The following is an 18,709-nucleotide window of genomic DNA, read 5'->3' as shown; positions in this document are numbered from 1 at the left end:
CGAACCCGGTTCACCAGATTACGAGTCTACAGCTCTTAACCACTACACCACACTGGCTCATTAGCTAAAGTGGTACCTCAGGTTAAGAATAGTTTCAGGTTAAGAACAGACCTCCAGAACAAATTAAGTTCTTAACCCGAGGTAGAACTGTATACAGAAAGCCAGTAGCACAGATGCTCATGTGATTCAGATTCTCCAAGTAAAATGCTTCAGGCTCCCAAGCGCAGGATCTCTCCAAATTTGGTCAGACAGAGACGGCTAGTCAGGTCAGTAGTTAAGACATGAAGCTCAAGTTGCCACCAATCAGCTCAAAGCTACGTTTCAGTTTCTCATTTTCCTCCTAGACATTATTTATAATAATCAGGCCAAAGACAACAACTGCTATATTTTTCCAAGAGGTCTGCCCAAGGCCAATATCTAAAACGCTGTGGAAGGCAAATCTCTAAAGACCTAAGGAAGGAAGCTGAAAAAGGCCAAAGGAGAGGAGCGAGAGAGAAAGACGGAACAAGACATTTAAGATACAAAGTAAAGCTGCACAATTTTGAAGTGCGAAATGAGGAACTGGTGGCCTTTCAGATACTGCTGGACTACAACTCCCATCATCACTGACCATTGGCTATGATGGCTGGAGCTGATGGGAGTTGGAGTCCTCCATATCTGGAGAGCAGCATGTTGTCAATATCTACCCCAGCCTGACAGGATAGACTGTCAGGAACTTCTTCCCACAGTGCATAGTTAAATTCTGGCACTGGTGAGAGACTTGCGACCCTTCAAGGATTGTTGAACTACATCTCCCATCATCCCTGACATTGCTGAGTCCAGCAGCATCTGGGGGTGGAAATCACAGATTCTTCATCCCCGTTTGAAACCCACTAAGCTGGACATACCCCACTCCAGCCATAGAAAGCAGCCTTCTACCAGTCCATATAACCAAGTATTGTCTGCTCTGACTGGTATCACGTTGTCAGGGTCTCAGCCAGAGCCTTTCCCATTTCTAGCTACCCAAGATCCATTTAAACTGGGCATCAAATGTCAGGACAGGAGAAGGCTGGCAGGTGGTGTCTGGCTGTGTGCAGAGTGAGGCAATGCCCCCTCTGTCCTAATGAACCAGCCTCCGCCCCCTCTGCTGTGTCCGCATTTGCAACTTGTGTTTTGCAGTCGTGCCCCCATCCCAAGGATACAAAAGATTTCAGGTTCTTTGTTTGGATTCTTTTAATTGGGAGCTTTGCTGTTCTGAAAAGCTGCTCCAGAAATAACTTGGCAGCCAAGGCAGCAGGTTGAATAAGCCCCTCGGAGGCACTTAAGAACGGCTGCTGATGCAAAAGGCCTCTTAATTGATCCGAATCCATCCAACGTTTGAAATGCACAGGGCAGCTGCGGCCTTGCAGTTTGTGTTAGGATGAGAAGGAGAAGGAGCAAAGCGAAATTACCGTTTCAGAGGGGAGGGCTCAACCTTGGCTTCTCTAATTGCCCTGACTTGGGGTGCAGAACAGGAGGTGGAAATGACACAGAAATCTTCCGAAAAGTTTCTAGATTCAGGTAGGTAGCCGTGTTGGTCTGACGCAGTCGAAATATATAAAAAATAAAATTAAAAAATTGTCCAGTAGCACCTTAGAGACCAGAAGTCACTCAGTCGTCAACAGGTTTACCATACCCATTGAGTCAATCACCCATCTCCTACTACCCTCCTGAGAAAAACCCCACCCCACTCTCCCTCTCTATATAAGGGTCTGGTGACTTCTGTTTCAGTGTATCTGAAGAAGTCTGCATGCACACAAAAGCTTATACCCTGTGCTGGTCCCGGGGGGGGGGGGTTACCATGGGGCGAGGCCCAGGACCTGAGTTGAGGGTCGGCAGACAGTCCTCCTCGGGCGAAGCGGGGTCCACAATGAGAAGCCGGGCAAGGACAGGAACTCTGGGGAAACAGGACTGGATGCTGGCTGAAACAGCTCATCAACGACATTGCTCCTGCAACCTGGGACCGGGCTGACTGGCCTTTATCTTCTCTGAGGCCCCGGGGTGGTCCCGGCCCCCAGGAGACCCGCCTCTCCTGGCCTTAAGGCGAGCACTCCTCCTGGGAGAAACCAGTTCCCTTCGCCTCTCTGCCCTGAGCCTCTGCAGTTCAGGAGAGGCTGAAGGGTTACTGGGCCCAGGGGGAGACTCACCTGTAGGCACTGAGTCCTCAACCACCTCTGGAGCCAGAGTGGATTCACCTGGTGCCTGCTCCTGAGGATCCGGCACAGGTGCAGGCGCTTCAGCATCAAGGCCCTGCCCCAGTTCAGCCGGCCCTGGAGGCAGGGACTCCTGTGCAGGCTGGGATTCCTCTGGTTCAGCCTCTGAATCGGATTCTCAGGCCATCACATACCCTGAACAAACTTCATTGGTCTCTAAGGTGCTACTGGACAATTTTATATATATATTCCTCCAAAAAGGTTTTGCAAAGGTGGGGGTGGCTAAAGCACATGCCTCAGTATTAACCTTCAGATTAACTGAATAACACTAAAAACAGCCAAAACACCAACTTCTAAGCAGGCAGAACAAAGTTACGCTGCATGATGGGCTGATCTGTAAAATGCACACTTCCCTTAACTGTGTAAATGTTCACAATCCTGGTTCACAGTAGATAAATAAATGAAAGAGGTGTGAGGTGCTTTCCAGATGTTGCTGGATTCATAATGTTTTGGGTTGGGTAGGGGTCAGACTGAACGTTGCCTTGAATTCCTTCCATTTCTTGGGGTCCTGTAACCATGGGGGGTTTACTGAACTAGTGAGACAAGTTTCTTTGAAAGACAGCGACTTTAGCCGGCCACTTAAGTGTCCTCTTTTGAGCATCTCAAAGGTACGAGCTAGGTTGCAAGAGCTACAATGAGAGAACTGGAGGGTGGCAACATGAGAACGGGGACTTTCCTGCAGTGGCTCCCCTGAATTTTTGGAATGCTCTCCCCAGAGAGTCTCATCTGGCACCTTCATTACATATCTTGCCAGTGTGGTGTAGTGGTTGAGAGCGGTAGTCTTGTAATCTGGGGAACTGGGTTCTCGTCTCCGCTCCTCCACATGCAGCTGCTGGGTGACCTTGGGCCAGTCACACTTCCTTGAAGTCTCTCAGCCCCACTCACCTCACAGAGTGTTTGTTGTGGGGGAGGAACGGAAAGGAGTATGTTAGCCGCTTTGAGACTCCTTAAAGGGAGTGAAAGGCGGGATATCAAATCCAAACTCCTCTTCTTCTTCTTCTTTAGGCACCAGGGAAGAACATTCCTCTTCTTCATGGCCTTTTTAAACTGTGAGGGGGGTATTGTTTAGTTTTTAATTACATAGTGCATTTTCGTGTTTTTATACTGTAAACTGCCCTGTGATCCTCAGATATATGAATGTAACAACACAACCATCTCCACTTTGCGTTCAATAAGTTCAGGTGCAAGCTAATAAATTCTGTACTGCTCCGTCGGGCAGGATTTTGGCAGGGGGCACTGAGGGACCCCCCCCCCCAAATCCTGAAGCCATCATTGCCAGGAATAAACCTCTCCGACTTAAAAAGGAAAGAAAGAATTTATATAGAATGGCACTTTCGTTTCACTTTTTTTAAGTAAGCACACACATTACGGGGAACCCTTCAAGATGTTTGCAGTGAGTGTCGGCAGCCAGAAGGGAAAGGAAACTACAATGAGATACATCCTTTTGAAATCCAAGTAGTTGCAGGCCACTGGATCTGGAACGCGGCAAGGAAAATGTCAAACTGAAACTGAACAACTGTGATGATTATAAGTAGAGTAATAGGCCTGAAGGCAAGTGAAGTAATCATATTAGTCAGTGTTTGTAAGAAACAATATATTTCCTCCAAGGCTAGTGGGAGGGGATGAGAATGTCAAGCGCGCTAAGCAATTTTATGCCACTTTTGATATTCGATCGGACACTGATCTTCCAAAGCTCATGGGTGGAAAAGGCCCAGATCTGCCGTCATTGACATATTTCTGGCCCAATCTTCCTCCAATGACTTTCAGGGTGGTGCACATATAGTATTTGTCAGCATTTTGGCCTCCGGACACTAGTTGCAAAGAGAGGGTGGAAACCACCATCGTGCCCGGTTTCTGCCCACCATAAACAGAGTTCCAATGTCATACTGAAGATCAGGAGGCAGGCAAGGAGCCGCCTTCCAGATGTTGCTCCTTCCATCAGCTCCAGCCAACACAACCAATCATCAGGGATGATGGGATCTGTAGTCCAGCAGTGTGTGGAGGGCCACAGGTTCCCTGCCCCTGATTTGTCAGTTGAGGGGATTGGTCTGAACGTCTTTGGGTCCCCTCCCAGCCTGTTCTATATCTGTAGGGTGGGATTCTGTAGGAAACAGTAGTGGTGGTTGGTGTCACCTGAGCCAATGGCAGGTTGATTTGTTTTGTCCCCTCCTTAGGCAACACGGCATTAGCTGTAGGCCGCTTGCTTCTTTGTGCTAAATCCCTTGCATGAACTGCTTCTGCTTTAACACTAACACCGAGGTGGTAAACACAAAGGCCACCATCCTATGTTCAGTTTATGCACATTTAAATCCCATCAAAATGGGCTTAATGCATGTGTCTGATTGCTGAAGTCAGACCCTATTGATTTCAGCTGCACTTGCTTCCATTGAATGCCTGCAGGTCACCTCATTCATGGAGTTCTGCACAAGTCCTGTTAATCTCTGAAGAGCAAGGGAGTGCTCCGTGTGTGCTGTAGAGAACTGGCAAACACACTGCAGCATTGCCCTGCACAGAAGACAAAAGGAAGCTCCTGCACACATGAAGCATTTCGACAGTAACTGTGTGTTACTTTTATTGTTGTTAGCTGCTCTGAGCATGGTTTCATGGGGGAGGGCGGGATATAAATTTTAAAAAATTATTTATATTATTATTATTATTATTATTATTATTATTATTATTATTATTACCTGAAGACTATTGAAAGCTACAGAGAGTTTATATTATGTGTGTGTCACAGATCCTCAGCTAATGCCATGGTAGCTAAAATTATGGTGAGTGCATGATATTCAGTTGACCTGAAGAGCTAGGATTAATCTGCTTAGCTTGGTTTTGTTCAGTTGACCTTCGTCCTATTGGGCCAGTTAATTTATTGCTACAAATTCCAAGAGGGGTTGATTTCTCTCCGTTTAACTTTCACGTGTGTTTGCTCTCTTCTGCTAATGGATAAAAATGTGTGCTCCTCTGTTTACATTCGAGTCTGGATTTTAAATAATGTAATCCTTACTCCAGTTTTAATTTTTAAAAGCTTCTATTACAAGCTACCTAACGCGTCTGGAGAAGAAGTGTTTTTCTTGAAAAGACCTTCCGTGGCTCTGAAGACAGCCAATTGCTAGCACATTTCGGTTCGAAATGAAACAGAGACGCCATTGTCATGCCACCGTTTCCTTGTTTCCAAAGTAAAAGAAGTGGAGCTACGTTTGGGTCAGAAGCATTTGCAGTTTAACATCCTCCCTTAACTGCCATCTATTAGCTGAAAGGGGTCTGCCAGTGATCGCTGCTCCAAAGTGCCTTGGCTTGCTCTAGGGACAGAGAGCACAAAAACTCAAATAAATAACTCTGTTGAGCCAGCATAGACCTCCCACATCATTCTTGCCGGCACCAATTGCCCCCAGGGTGGGTGGTCCTCACCTCACACACGCTCGCTGCTTGTACGGCGATTCCAAAAAGGACAGACTTGGATCCTTTCAAAGAAAAAAACGAGGGGAAGAGATGCCTGATGGAATCGGGAAGGAGACAATATGCCAAAGGCAAACAGGTCTTGCCCTCCAGTAGAGATGAGGGAGAAATTCTACTCCGTTTGTGTGGAAAGGCAACCCCACACGTTGCAAATTAATATGCACAGCAACATGCAGTCATCCTTCCGATTCGTACTTCCACCAGTTTCGTAAGGCAGCTGCCCCGCTCAACTAAAATGTGCAGAAATGCAATATACTAAGGCAAAGCCTGCGTGAAACTGCATGTTTGTGAAGATAACAATGGACGTGGGGAAATATTCATGTAGGGCAAAACTGCATACAATAATGTCTGCTAAATAAATGATCTGCACCTATCATTTGGCAAATTCTTCTCTGAGCACTACTAATTCAGCACTGCCTTCCTGCAATACTACTGATGAAAATTATATTTTCTAGCTCAATCAGTCTTCTCCGACCTGTAGAGGATAAAGCTATCAATGGCTACCAACCCTGATGGCTATGCTCTACATCATGGGTAGGCAAACTAAGGCCCGGGGGCCAGATCTGGCCCAATCGCCTTCTAAATTCAGCCTGCGGACGGTCCGGGAATCAGCATGTTAGTACATGAGTAGAATGTGTCCTTTTATTTAAAATGCATCTCTGGGTTGTTTGTGGGGCATAGGAATTCATTCACACACACCCCCCAAAAATATATAGTCTGGCCCCCCACAAGGTCTGAGGGACAGTGGACCGGCCCCCTGCAGAAAACGTTTGCTGACCCCTGCTCTATACCCACCATGGCAGACAGTGGCTGGAAAGTTGGGCGGGGGGGGTAGTGCTGTTGTGTTCAAGTCCTGCTTGCATGCTTCCCAAGGGCACCTGCTTGGTCAGTGAGAAAAGGATGCTGGACTAGACGGGCCATTGGCCTGATCCAACAGGCTCTTCTTATGTGCTTAGATGTCTGGGAATACAACTCCCATCAGCTGCAGCTGCTTAAAAAAAGGAGAGTCCACAACCTCCTTGGGAGTCCGTTCCACTGTCAAACAGCTCTGACTCTCAGAAAGCTCTTCCTGATGTTTAGTCGGAATCTCCTTTCTTGTAACTTAAAGTCGTTGGTTCGAGTCCTACCCTCCGGAGCAGGAGAAAACAAGCTTGCTCCCTCTTCCACGTAAGATATTTGAAGACTAAACATACCCAGCTCCTTCAACCATTCCTCATAAGGCTTGCTTTCCAGACCCTGGATCATCTTGGTCACCCTCCTCTGTACACATTCCAGCTTCTCAACATCCTTCTTAAATTGTGGTGACCATAAATGTACACAGTATTCCAGGTGTGGTCTGACCAAGGCAGAATAGAGTGGGACGCAGGTGGCGCTGTGGGTTAAAGCCTCAGCGCCTAGGACTTGCCGATCGAAAGGTCGGCGGTTCGAATCCCTGCTGCGGGGTGCGCTCCCGCTGCTCGGTCCCAGCGCCTGCCAACCTAGCAGTTCGAAAGCACCTCCGGGTGCAAGTAGATAAATAGGGACCGCTTACCAGCGGGAAGGTAAACGGCGTTTCCGTGTGCGGCTCTGGCTCGCCAGATGCAGCTTTGTCACACTGGCCACGTGACCCGGAAGTGTCTCCAGACAGCGCTGGCCCCTGGCCTCTTGAGTGAGATGGGCGCACAACCCCAGAGTCTGTCAAGACTGGCCCGTACGGGCAGGGGTACCTTTACCTTTATTCACTTCCTTTCATTCCACCTGCACAAGTAGTACTTGTATAGTAGCCTTAGCCCTAATGATTACAGCCTGTTCCTCTTCTAAAGTTCAGTTCCTGCAGTCCTGTCTTTTTTTGGGGGGGGGGGCGATTCTGTCAAGGAATGGAGCCTGCCCAGGCAGCTGTCAGATTAAGTGGCATTAAGTCAGTGAAGGTCCCGTGTTCATTTGGAGGACAGTGGCAAAGTTACGAAGCACATCAATTGTGGTTCTTCCTTCCCTCAGGTGCAAGAGCTCCCCGAGAAAGGTCATTCCCTAGAAGGAACTATTTCTCAGAAAAAGACTGAGCACAGATTTCCCAGGAAAGCATTCTCTAGGAATGGATCACAGGTACACACAGCCCAGCCAAAGGCACAGTGGGACATTGCTCCGAGTCTTTTAAAGGCTGACTGACACAGACTGAACAAAAAAGCCCATGTAAAGGGAGTTCAGTCTCCACCAGCAGCTCAGCCTCCGGATATTAATAAGAGAGATAGTCTGTGTGGCAGAAGCGAAGCTTTTGCAGTAGATATGTTACTGGTCATATTTCCTTGCTTATATTCAGAAACTCCCTAGAGCTGCAAACAGTGAATGTTCTGTTTATTTGTGCTGTTTATTTACCATATAAAAGCCAAAGTTTCTACAAAGAGAGAGAGTGTGTATTTTAAAAGCATACAATAGATAAGATCAATCAAAAATAATTGTAAGAACAGGAAAACCTTCTTAAAATGCCTGCTGAAATAGAGAGGACTTTTCCTTTGTCTTGCACCTGAAGTTCAACTGGAAGGGAGGCTTGTCTAACAAGGATTCTCTGCTGTAGATATCCTGAGTACCTCCCTCTTGTACTTCCTCACACATATTCCAAAACCAGAAGTCCACTGGACTGAACACGATTACTATTGCTACTACTATTGTTATTGTTGCTGTTTCAGTACTATTTTGATATTTTGAGCGGGGAGGAAAATGTTTCATCATTGCTGGTTCATTTGGGGGTTGTGTTTTGCAGAAACTGCTTCCTATTTTCTATTTTTGAATTGCTATTGTTTTGTTTTTAATTTCTCCCAACCCCTAATGTAAGCTGCCCTTGAGAGAGATCTGCTCAGAAAGGCAGCCTGAAAAGACTTTGTTGTTGTTGTTGTTTAGTCATGTCCAACTCTTCGTGACCCCATGGACCAGAGCACGCCAGGCACTCCTGTCTTCCACTGCCTCCTGCAGTTTGGTCAAACTCATGCTCAACACTGTCCAACCATCTCGTCCTCTGTCACCCCCTTCTCCTTGTGCCCTCCATCTTTCTCAACATCAGGGTCTTTTAGCATTATTTATTAAATTTATTCATTTCTGCCTCCAAAGGAAAAGTCGCTGAAGTGACTTAAAACACTAATGTACCACAAAAAAACCCCACCGTGAAACCACTGAAATGCCACCAATTTAACTAGTTGAATTCTACTTCAGCACTGGTGAAGGGATGACGTCCTTCTCTGATGCTGGTGGCCACAGATGGTTAGGTGGTTCCCACCTCTGGAATACAGGCCAGCTGCCTGTTGTGCATGGGGCTGCACCCCTCTAAAGCAGCAGTTCTCAACCTGTGGATCCCCAGATGTTGTTGGACTACAACTCCCATCATCCCTGAGCTCTGGCCTTGCTAGCTAGGGGTGATGGGAGTTATAGTTCAACAACATCTGGGGACCCACAGGTTGAGAAAGGCTGCTCTAAAGGAACTCGTGCATAGCTTGGGAGACTCCTAGATACATCTTTGCCATTGGAGACACAAGTGATCTCTGTGGCTGGTATGTTTGATACGCGAGCTGTAACTGGGATAACTTGCCACCATAAGCCACTTCACCACTTTACTCCATGCACTGGTAAACTCGAGATATGGGGCTGCCCTGGAGCCTGGTCCAGAAACTCCAACTATTGCAGAATTCAGCAGCTAGACTGCATGCGGTGCCTCTGTTAAAAAATCTACACTGGCTTCCCAAGTTCAAGGCTCTTGTGTTGATAGACCACTTGGGGTCCAGGATACCTTAAGTCCCACCCGAGCCTTTCTATCCTAGCTTCATCACAGAGATCACCCAGAGATGCACTCCGCTGCAAGTTGGGCACTGAGTGTTGCTGGTCCCAACACTCTTCCAGTAGAGATTTGACAGGCTTCCTCACTTTCGACTTCCAGGCATCTCCTAAAGACCTCATAAAGGCAGCTGTTTTTTAAAAAATGTTCTTGACTAGCCAGTCATTTTAATGATTATTTTGTACTTTTAAAATGGTGTTTCATATTTTATTGGATACATAATTTTGTATACCACCTTGATATAAAATATTGGCAGTATACAAATATTTCTTTAAAATAAAAGGGGTCCTCTTGTGACTGCTAGATAGGGCTTTATGCTCTAAGCAATGGCTGGAGAAAGGGTGGGGGAGAGTCAGGAAGCCCCCCCCACAAGGCACCTCTGGCAAATGGAAGGATCCTAGCAAAGGTGAAGTGCACCCTCTTGTGGCACTGCTTATGTGAACATGTTGCTCTGTTGTACATCAGCTTTCCGAGTGACTTGCCCACCTTTTCGGAACTTTCCCGCAGAGACAACCTATTATTAATGCATACAAGTCGAGTGACACTTGCTTCCTGCTGATCTACACCTTTCACTTAAGGGATGAAAAAAGGCTATGGTGAATCTTGCCTGCATGTTGGAACTTCAAATTAACCCTCCCCACTCCCATAAAAAAAAAGGTTAAGAGCAATCAGCCATTCATTTGAGGGTTGGTTATTATTAAAGATTAAATACTCAGCAGAATCATCAAACAGAAGACTGATAAAAAATGTGTACCTGATCATTCATTCGAGAGTAAGCCCATTTAGTCTGCCTGTGTACTTGCAGTGAAACACCATATTTTATTTTGTCAATGTGGAGATCTTTTCCACCAACGATCTAGCCCCATTCAAATGTCCCCTGGAATTTTAAGGGTTTAAATTGGAGAGGGAAATAGGGGCACTCATACAAGCCCTGCCTCCAATGCCCACCCCATCTGACCATCAAGCTGAGGAACAATACTGAGACAATATAGATAATTCAGAACTCAATGGACCATTCGTCTGACTTGGAATAAGGTAGTTTCGTAGGTTCCTATACACACTCCTGGAATCTTCCTTCTACCTGAGTGCAAAAGGAAGCATCTTTCTACAGGGCTGGTCAATTGTATAGTCCCCGATCTCCCCCCCCCCCCCCACATGCTGGGTATTGTTCCTACCCAGCCTACCCTACTGCAACTGTTTTTGGACTACAACTCCCATCATCCCTAGCTAGCAGGTCCAGTGGTCAGGGATGATGGGAATTATAGTCCAGAAACAGCTGCACACCCAAGTTTAGAAAACCCTGATGTAATGCCTAGTTTCTCATTTTATTCTATGCCTTTGCCTTAACTTTTGAACAACTGGGCTCTCTTGTCTTTGCATAAAGTGGAAAGTCAGTAACTCTTTGATAATATGGCAACAGGCTGGAGTTAGCCAATATGATCCCTTCAGGCATTCAATATTTTACTTTTCTTAACTGTAAAGGTAAAAGTAAAGGGACCCTTGACCATTAGGTCCAGTCGTGGCCGACTCTGGGGTTGCGGCGCTCATCTCGCTTTATTGGCCGAGGGAGCCGGCATACAGCTTCCAGGTCATGTGGCCAGCATGACTAAGCCGCTTCTGGTGAACCAGAGCAGCGCCCGGAAACGGTTTACCTTCCCACCGGAGCAGTACCTATTTATCTACTTGCACACTGACATGCTTTCGAACTGCTAGGTTGGCAGGAGCAGGGACCGAGCAACAGAAGCTCAGCAGGGATTCAAACCGCTGAGCTTCAAATCGGCAAGTCCTAGGCTCTGTGGTTTAACCCACAGCCCCACCCGCATCCGTGCTTAACTGTAAACTGGCTCAACTGACCCAAACCGAGGGTCCCTGTGGGGTGACCTCCACTGATGAGCTGCCTGGCCTTGAAGCAAGTTTTTCTAGTATATGTGCTGCCAAAGCAAGCACAGAAGCAAGTTTTCCTGACCCGTCAATAAATACCAAAGGGGCAGCAGAGAGATGTGTGTCCTGTCTGGAGGGGTTACGACATGTAGAGCCAAGGCCCTGAAACAAATAGGAAAAGCAACAGAAAACTACTAAGGACCCTCAAGCATCCTACATTTTAGGAGAGGAGAATTCTAAAGAGGGGAGAGGCACCCTTTACCCCACCCCTAAGAGAGGTGTCAACACTTCCCTACAACCTGGCTATGCTAGCTGGGGCTGACTTTAGGTTGGGAATCCAACATCTGGAACACCACAGGTTCCTATCCCCTGCCTTGATGGGAAATTTACTTTTTCCTCTTTTCTGCTGTTTTTACACAAACTCTGCACCTTTCCTTCTGCTACCCAGGAAGTACACATTTCCAAGTATAGTAGGATTGATCTGCCAAAATAGGTGTGGAGCTGAACAAGCCAATAAGAAGCTTAGCCTTGATTATTCTCAATTCCTTGGCTGCACATCTCTATGCATGGATAAAAAAGGTAAAGGGACCCCTGGCAGTTCAGTCCAGTCACAGACGACTCTAGGGTTGCGGCGCTCATCTAGCTTTACTGGCCGAGGGAGCTGACGTTTGTTTGCAGTTTTTCCGGGTCATGTGGTCAGCATGACTAAGCCGCTTCTGGTGAACCAGAGCAGTGCATGGAAACACCGTTTACCTTCTTGCCAGAGCGGCAACTATTAATCTACTTGTACTTTGGCCTGCTTTAGAACTGCTAGGTTGGCAGGAACTGGGACCGAGCAACAGGTGCTCACCCCATCGCGCGGATTTGAACCGCCAACCTTCCAATTGGCAAGCCCAAGATTCAGTGGTTTAGACCACAGAGCCACCCGCGTCCCTCTCTATGCATGGATAGCTGCCATCAAAACCTTCCTCTTTTTATAATTATTATTATTAATAATAATACACAAACGGCGCTATCTTAGTGCACAGAACACTTAATCAGATGAAAGCTAGTATTTAATTTGTATCTTTGACGCCAGTTATAAAAAGCCTGTTACAGCAGCTAACATTTAGACGCTTGAGACATACTTATATTTGCGTTGTTTTATTAGAAAAAATACTCAGGCAGGGTCTACAATCATCTGTCAATTAAGAATGGTATACAATGAATGCAAAAAGAAATAAAATTAAAAAATACAAATACAAACTATATCTGAAAACACCTATTTGGCAATTTTATAACTTTTTTTTTAAAAAAAGAATCAAAGTAATTGCAGATGACCATATAAGTTTAAGCGGTAACTGAAGTGCTCAAGCAAAATTTAAAAAATAATAAAAATAATGAACTGCATTTTTTTTTAAATAGTAACATTGCTACAGATCTTTATGAAATACCATTATTAAATGACTATTCCAGAACCATTCCATGTTAGTGGTGCTTATAATCCACACATTGATAAAGAATTCAAATGTATATAGACCATTCTAGACTCAATGGGACCCAAGCAAGCATCTCATCTTCATTAAGGTAGACCCCAATTTATGGTATTGGAAAAGCTAAGTTCTCCAAGCAGAGAGTCTAGAGTTTTGTTTTTTGCTATTTAATAATAAAAAAATTAGTGTAAAAACAGCTGGTATTTATATTCACTGTAGTAATGCAAAAAAAAAAAAAAATCCTCCTAAACATGGAGGGTTAATCATGCAGTTTGACTGCATATAGCCACCATATAATTTTTTTTTTACATTTGTTCCTTCCAACCAGCAAGGAAAAGAATGATTTCATATCCCTTACCAGCAATGAGCGCTGTAAAAATCCGAAGGATTTCTGGAAGGATGTTCAATGTGTTTTTTGTTTTTACAACAGTAGTATATAGGCTCTTAGAAATCCAAGAGACTTTTTTTTTATTGTTAGGAAAGGTGCTTGCTTTTAAACAAATTCTTCTGGCAGCACTAATGAATTACAATATCCTTCCATATTATTTCTACCATAATATATACATCTCAACTTCCATGCCTCTAGAAAAAACATCTACAATACATTTCATAATATAAAAATATATTACAAATCTGCAAAATTATTTTACAAGCAATGTCCCATTATCTATCTATTTCTCTCTCTGTCTCTTTTGTCTCCATATAAGACGAACATGGTAACACATATTTTTCTATTCCTGTAGGTTAAAAGAAGTCCATAATTTCTTGCTTAGTAAAGCCAGGAAGCAATTTAATTTCCTTTTCATAGCCAACTTTGGTGCATAAACGATTGTATTTTTAAATGCTTCTTTTTTAAAAAATACAATTTTTTTACAACTAGAAAAATTTAGGCCAAAAGGAGGGGGAAGGAGAAGGGAGATTTCTTTAGTAGCAAAGAGGAGTTTTAAAGGCCAAGTAGTAAACAAAACAACATTGCTACCTTCTTCTGTAGAGGTTATTAAAGTTAAGTCTTACTAACATACAGTAATAGTCCTTATGGAGAGGATCAGATATACAGCAACACTTAACACCGACCTGTTCCTCTTGAACGTATATTCCACCAGAAATGAAAATATGCCACCACCATTTTGCTTAAACATGATACCACCACTTGTTATGCGACGACAAGTTCACGAAAGTGACAATGGATTACTCCGCACCATACTCTTGAGAGAAGAGTTCCCTCTCTAGTGTGTATTTATTTCATTTACCAAATGACAAGATCCCAAGAAGCTTGCTTACAATAAAACCCAACAACAACCACCACAGGGAGGGTTGTAAAGGGCAATGTATTAATTGCCAGTTCATCCGATATAGGCTACGCCAGGGGGGTGGGGTGGGGTGGGGTGGGAGAGGTTGCTAAAATAAAAGCCGCAAGCATGCAAAGCCTTTGAGAACACCCACTATACTGCCGGTATATTTTGCTTTCCTCATCTCCCATCGTACAGATATATAGGATCTGTTCCACGTATATAATATATTCCATAGATGCACCGAATTCATTCACAGAATGGTTTGCCAAGCGTAAATAGTTGGTGGCAGCCGGGCGCAGGGGAAGAGCGTAAGGTGGAGGGGCTTGACTAATGTGCATTTTCAATTCTAATTCCACCGTCAGTGAATAAGATGATAGATGAGGTGCCCACGCTGAGCTCGTCTTTACCTCTTCAACCTCTTCTGTGGCATTGTTCTAGGGAGGAAAAAGGAAACATTGCATTGGTGGCTTCCCCCCAAAAAACGTCAAGGAAACTTAACATGCGCTGGTTAACGGGTTCACAAATGACACTCTTCAATGGCTTTGTCTGCGCGCCACGTTAAATCGCGGTTCAGCCTGATGTGTGCAAGCTGGAATCATCCATGAAAGGCCTATATCCTTTTCTCCTGGTCCTATGCAACCAGGGAAAAGGCTTCAGAAATCTTCATTTTGCTTCCCCTACAACTCAGTTTGCCCTTACGTATGAATTGGGGCTTGTGGTTTTATCACTAATTATTGTGGGTCGTTTTGCAGCCAACCACAGTTCGTGATAAACCACATTCCCAAGTTTGGACAAGCAGTCAAGTTTAAGGGAAACCCAGAACAGCAAAAAGCCTCCACAGTCCTTTCTCCAGCTATGCAGAAATGTTGCAGTCTGGTACTAGACAGCTCTTCAGACATGGATGTGTCTTGTGAAAATGTTCTAGTGTGGTTCAGAAATTATGAGCAGTGGCCCCTTAGAAAATGTGCACACTACCCAAATAAGGATCAGGAGTCACAACCTCAATTTTGCAACAGGATTCTGTTTTTCCTTTTTCACGTGGCAACAATTCATGGCCAACACAGAATCTCCAGTACATTTCTTCGGTCATGTGTGTTCCCGTTTTATTTCTGATGCTCACCATTTTTTTATTTTATTTTTTACCAAAAGCAAACTTTACCTTGGTTGCAGGAGCCAAAATGTCACAACATGTAAATTATATCTAGTTAAGAAAACACTGTAAACATTTCAAAAAAATATTAGTAAATGTATTTTATGAAGACTGAAAAAGCTGGCAACAACAACAAAAAGTTTCATTATCCAAGAGTGAGTACATTAACTTGGAAATCTTAATGGCAAGAATCCAGAGAGTCTAGTGCAGGCATAGGCAAAATCAGCCCTCCAGATGTTTTGAGACTACAACTCTCATCATCCCCGACCACTGGGTCCTGTTAGCTAGGAATCATTGGAGTTGTAGTCCAAAACATCTGGAGAGCAGAGTTTGCCTATGCCTGGTCTAGTGCACACAGTGTTTCAGTGCTACATTGAGTTTGGGTGAGTTTTCCAATTCAATGGCAGCCCTACACCACATGGGGTGCTGATACAGAAGGGCCCTCCAAGCTGCTGGGAAGCTCTTCTGGAGCTTTAAGAAACTGATACCGGGAGGGTGGGGGCTTGGATCCTAACCATTTATTGTAATGCCATTTATTTCAAAGCAAGTGTGGTTTGGATTGCAGTTTAAATCTCCTCAAAACAGCCGGAACACATTTCACTACTGCATCATGTACATCTGAAAACTCAAAGGGCCAGTGTAACAGGGTAAACCACTCGTGACTGACTGCTTTGTGTTTATATCAGTCACAATTACTTGTGTTGCATAGCGCATTTGATAGCAGCGTGCACTTTCCCAAGGCAAAACTGAAGCTGATTAATCAAAAATATGAGAAATAAAAGGTAAGTGGAAAGGCTTACTGGACATCAACACCCCAACTCAGTGTTCCCCACCTGGCTTGGGATCCCATACAAATGTTCATAAAAGTATATAGCCACATATATTGAATTGCGTCAGGGGAAAAGCTGTGGTATTATGATACGTAAACACATGAAGCTTCCTGATATAGCATCAAGCTACCCTTAAGCTAATGCTGGGCTTGATGGAGTTCTTTAAGGATGGCGTTCTTCCCCTGCCTACTAACTGACTCACTGGGGGTTGAAGCAAGGGCTTCCAGTATTCAAAAGAAGAAAAAGAAGAAGAAAGGAAGAAGGTATGCTCTTCTGTTAAGCAGCTCCTGCTCTTAATCTCTGATTGACAACAGCAGTTTAAAAAGTGCAGGAACACAGAGGTTTCCTATGACAGGAGAAAGTTTTGTTTTGAATATGCACCATATATTCAATACAACAGTTCTCTTTTAAAACATTTCAGAATATCTTGGGGGGGGGGAATGTACAGAAGATTTAGTGGTGGGCACCTTTAGGCATTAATATAAAGGAAGCAAATCTGCTTTTAAGAAGCAGATTTAGATAATCAAATCTCAAGCGGCACCTGATGCTCAAAAACGGGTTACAAGAGCTGACCACCCCCTCTCCCCAAAGTGGAAAGAAAGTTATTTTCAAATTTAAAAATTGCACTGAGCACAGATTTCAGGGTAATACCACGTGTATTACAGGCCAAGAATAATTAGCATATATTTATTAAAATATATATGAGAAGATAAATTTGGACTTTTAAAAGTTGGTATACAAAAATTGGTATACAAACCAGCATGATCTTAACAGAAGTGATCTTTCAGGATTCCACTGTGTGTACCTCCTTTACTAGACTTTCTGTACACCAAGCACAAAAAAGTAAAATACACTTGGTAAATATACACATTCCCTTTTCCTCTCACTATAGTTTAAGAACTGTTAAAATGATCTCAAACCTCAAAACTTAACTTTTTGATGCTGTTTTTGTTGGAAGTTGATGTATTGGTGTATCAAATGCTATTTACTTTCTCTAACTTCTGGGAATAAAACTAAGGTGAAATTAAGAATACTTAATTAAGAATACCTCCGTCTACTTGACTGACTAAAAAGAAACTGAAGACATATCTAGGCATTAACTGTTAGAATATTTTTCAACTCTTTTTAGTTGTGTGTTCTTTTATGTTTTATCATCGCTGGGTCTTCCACCCATGGCTCCTTCAGTAGGAAAGTGAGGATATAAATCAAATTAATCAAATGATAAATAAAACTTAAGCTACCAGCATTACTATTTTTGGCATCAGCTTCAAAAAGTCAAGCGAGGCTTAAGGTCATAATGAGAAGAGAACAATCAAAAATTTAGAAGTTACCTGTATATGTTTGGGTCCAGAAGCAAGGCAGCATCTTTTGGTAGTTTTGATAAATGAACTACTTTAGTTTTTAACTGATGTCGCTCACTTTCATTTACCCACACATCAGGAAGACTATGAATTACAAAAAAATTAAAAAACTGTCAACCTTTTCCCCCAACCATAGATGTTCTAAACGACATTTAAAAACAAAATCCTCACCAATGAATGTGCACTACCGTCAGATTAGACAATGAACATGGTCTATGAGTGGAATGGTTTTCAGTAGCCTTGCTTAGCTTACACATGAACTAAGGGAATAATGTTGGATAACCATTCAATGACAATGACAACATGCGTATTCTCAGGATTCTACTTAATGCAAAGTGATGGCAGCATTGCACACGAGGAGGCACTGTCTATACCTGATGAAACAGCCATGGACCATTAGAAATTACCAAAAGGATCAGAGTATAGGGCTTTCCTGTTCTCCTTGTCATCCGAAAGATGAGAATACTGCTAGATCCTGCACAGGACTCTCATAGGTTTTTGAGATGCTAAGCCATAAGGCAGTAGAAATGTTTTAACTTCTTTTGGCAATGAAAATCCTAGCCTGTGCAAGAGCATGGATTCAACCATCAACATCCATTATAATTCAACTTACCGGTGTATCATGATGAGACAACCAATGCAACTACTCTTGGTTTAAGAAGTGCCTCTTCCTCATAGTGGCCATACTTCCATGTGCACACCACAAAAAACTAGCTTTAAACTGAAATAAAAGCTGTCCTGCATCCAATAAGCACAAATAGCTTAGAATATGGCATATAAAATGAATTGCAGTTTCAAGAAGTCAGAGAATTATAAGGAAATTGCAATCTCCCCAGGCCAGTGTTTTTCATAATGATAGCAAAACACGTGAAACAGCAAAGGATGAAGATGCACTAATATACAGTTGACTCTTCAGTGCATGCATGCATGAGTAATCCCACAGCAAAATCTGCTGGGATGATAGACTTAGGATGCAGCAGATCTCTGGCTCAAGTTGGCATCCCCAACCTCAGCTCAGCTGAAGAGACATTGGCATAGCTTGCTAATTTCTAAACTGCTTCCAGTTTTCAGTCCCCAAAAAGGGGTGTTTCAGGGACCAGACTGGATCCTAACTAAGCCTGTTCACGTGAACTGGCAATATGGCACAGAACTCTTTTTCCCCTCTGCCAAGCTTAAGTAGTGCAGCAGCAGCCAGCCCACTGCTAAATGGAGTTTGAATCTGGTGTAGCTTACACCG

General features: G+C 43.9%; 1 protein-coding gene and 1 long non-coding RNA gene across 3 annotated transcripts in view; one reads left to right on the top strand and one right to left on the bottom strand.

The window, feature by feature from the left end:
* LOC309378900 overlaps window positions 1–18,709 on the top strand; it is a 485,967-nt gene that overhangs the window by 234,866 nt on the left and 232,392 nt on the right. The gene's annotated exons all lie outside the window — the stretch shown is intronic.
* AEBP2 (AE binding protein 2) overlaps window positions 12,495–18,709 on the bottom strand; it is a 34,466-nt gene continuing 28,251 nt past the window's right edge. Inside the window, exons 7-9 of one of the 2 annotated variants that reach the window (XM_081927140.1) lie at window positions 17,443–17,556; window positions 16,869–16,933; window positions 12,495–14,565 (exon numbers count right to left, since the gene is read on the bottom strand). In XM_081927140.1, the coding sequence (XP_081783266.1) occupies window positions 16,879–16,933; window positions 17,443–17,556 (169 nt within the window). In that variant the 3' untranslated portion in view covers window positions 12,495–14,565; window positions 16,869–16,878. The remainder of the gene's footprint in view (window positions 14,566–16,868; window positions 16,934–17,442; window positions 17,557–18,709) is intronic. The other variant, XM_081927141.1, reaches the window with a different exon arrangement.

The sequence above is a fragment of the Podarcis melisellensis genome (genome assembly GCF_964234715.1).
Source record: "Podarcis melisellensis genome assembly, chromosome: 10".
Classification (NCBI taxonomy): domain Eukaryota; kingdom Metazoa; phylum Chordata; class Lepidosauria; order Squamata; family Lacertidae; genus Podarcis; species Podarcis melisellensis.
The sequence above is the reverse complement of the archived record's forward strand: the minus strand, read 5'-3'. Positions and strand labels throughout refer to the sequence as shown.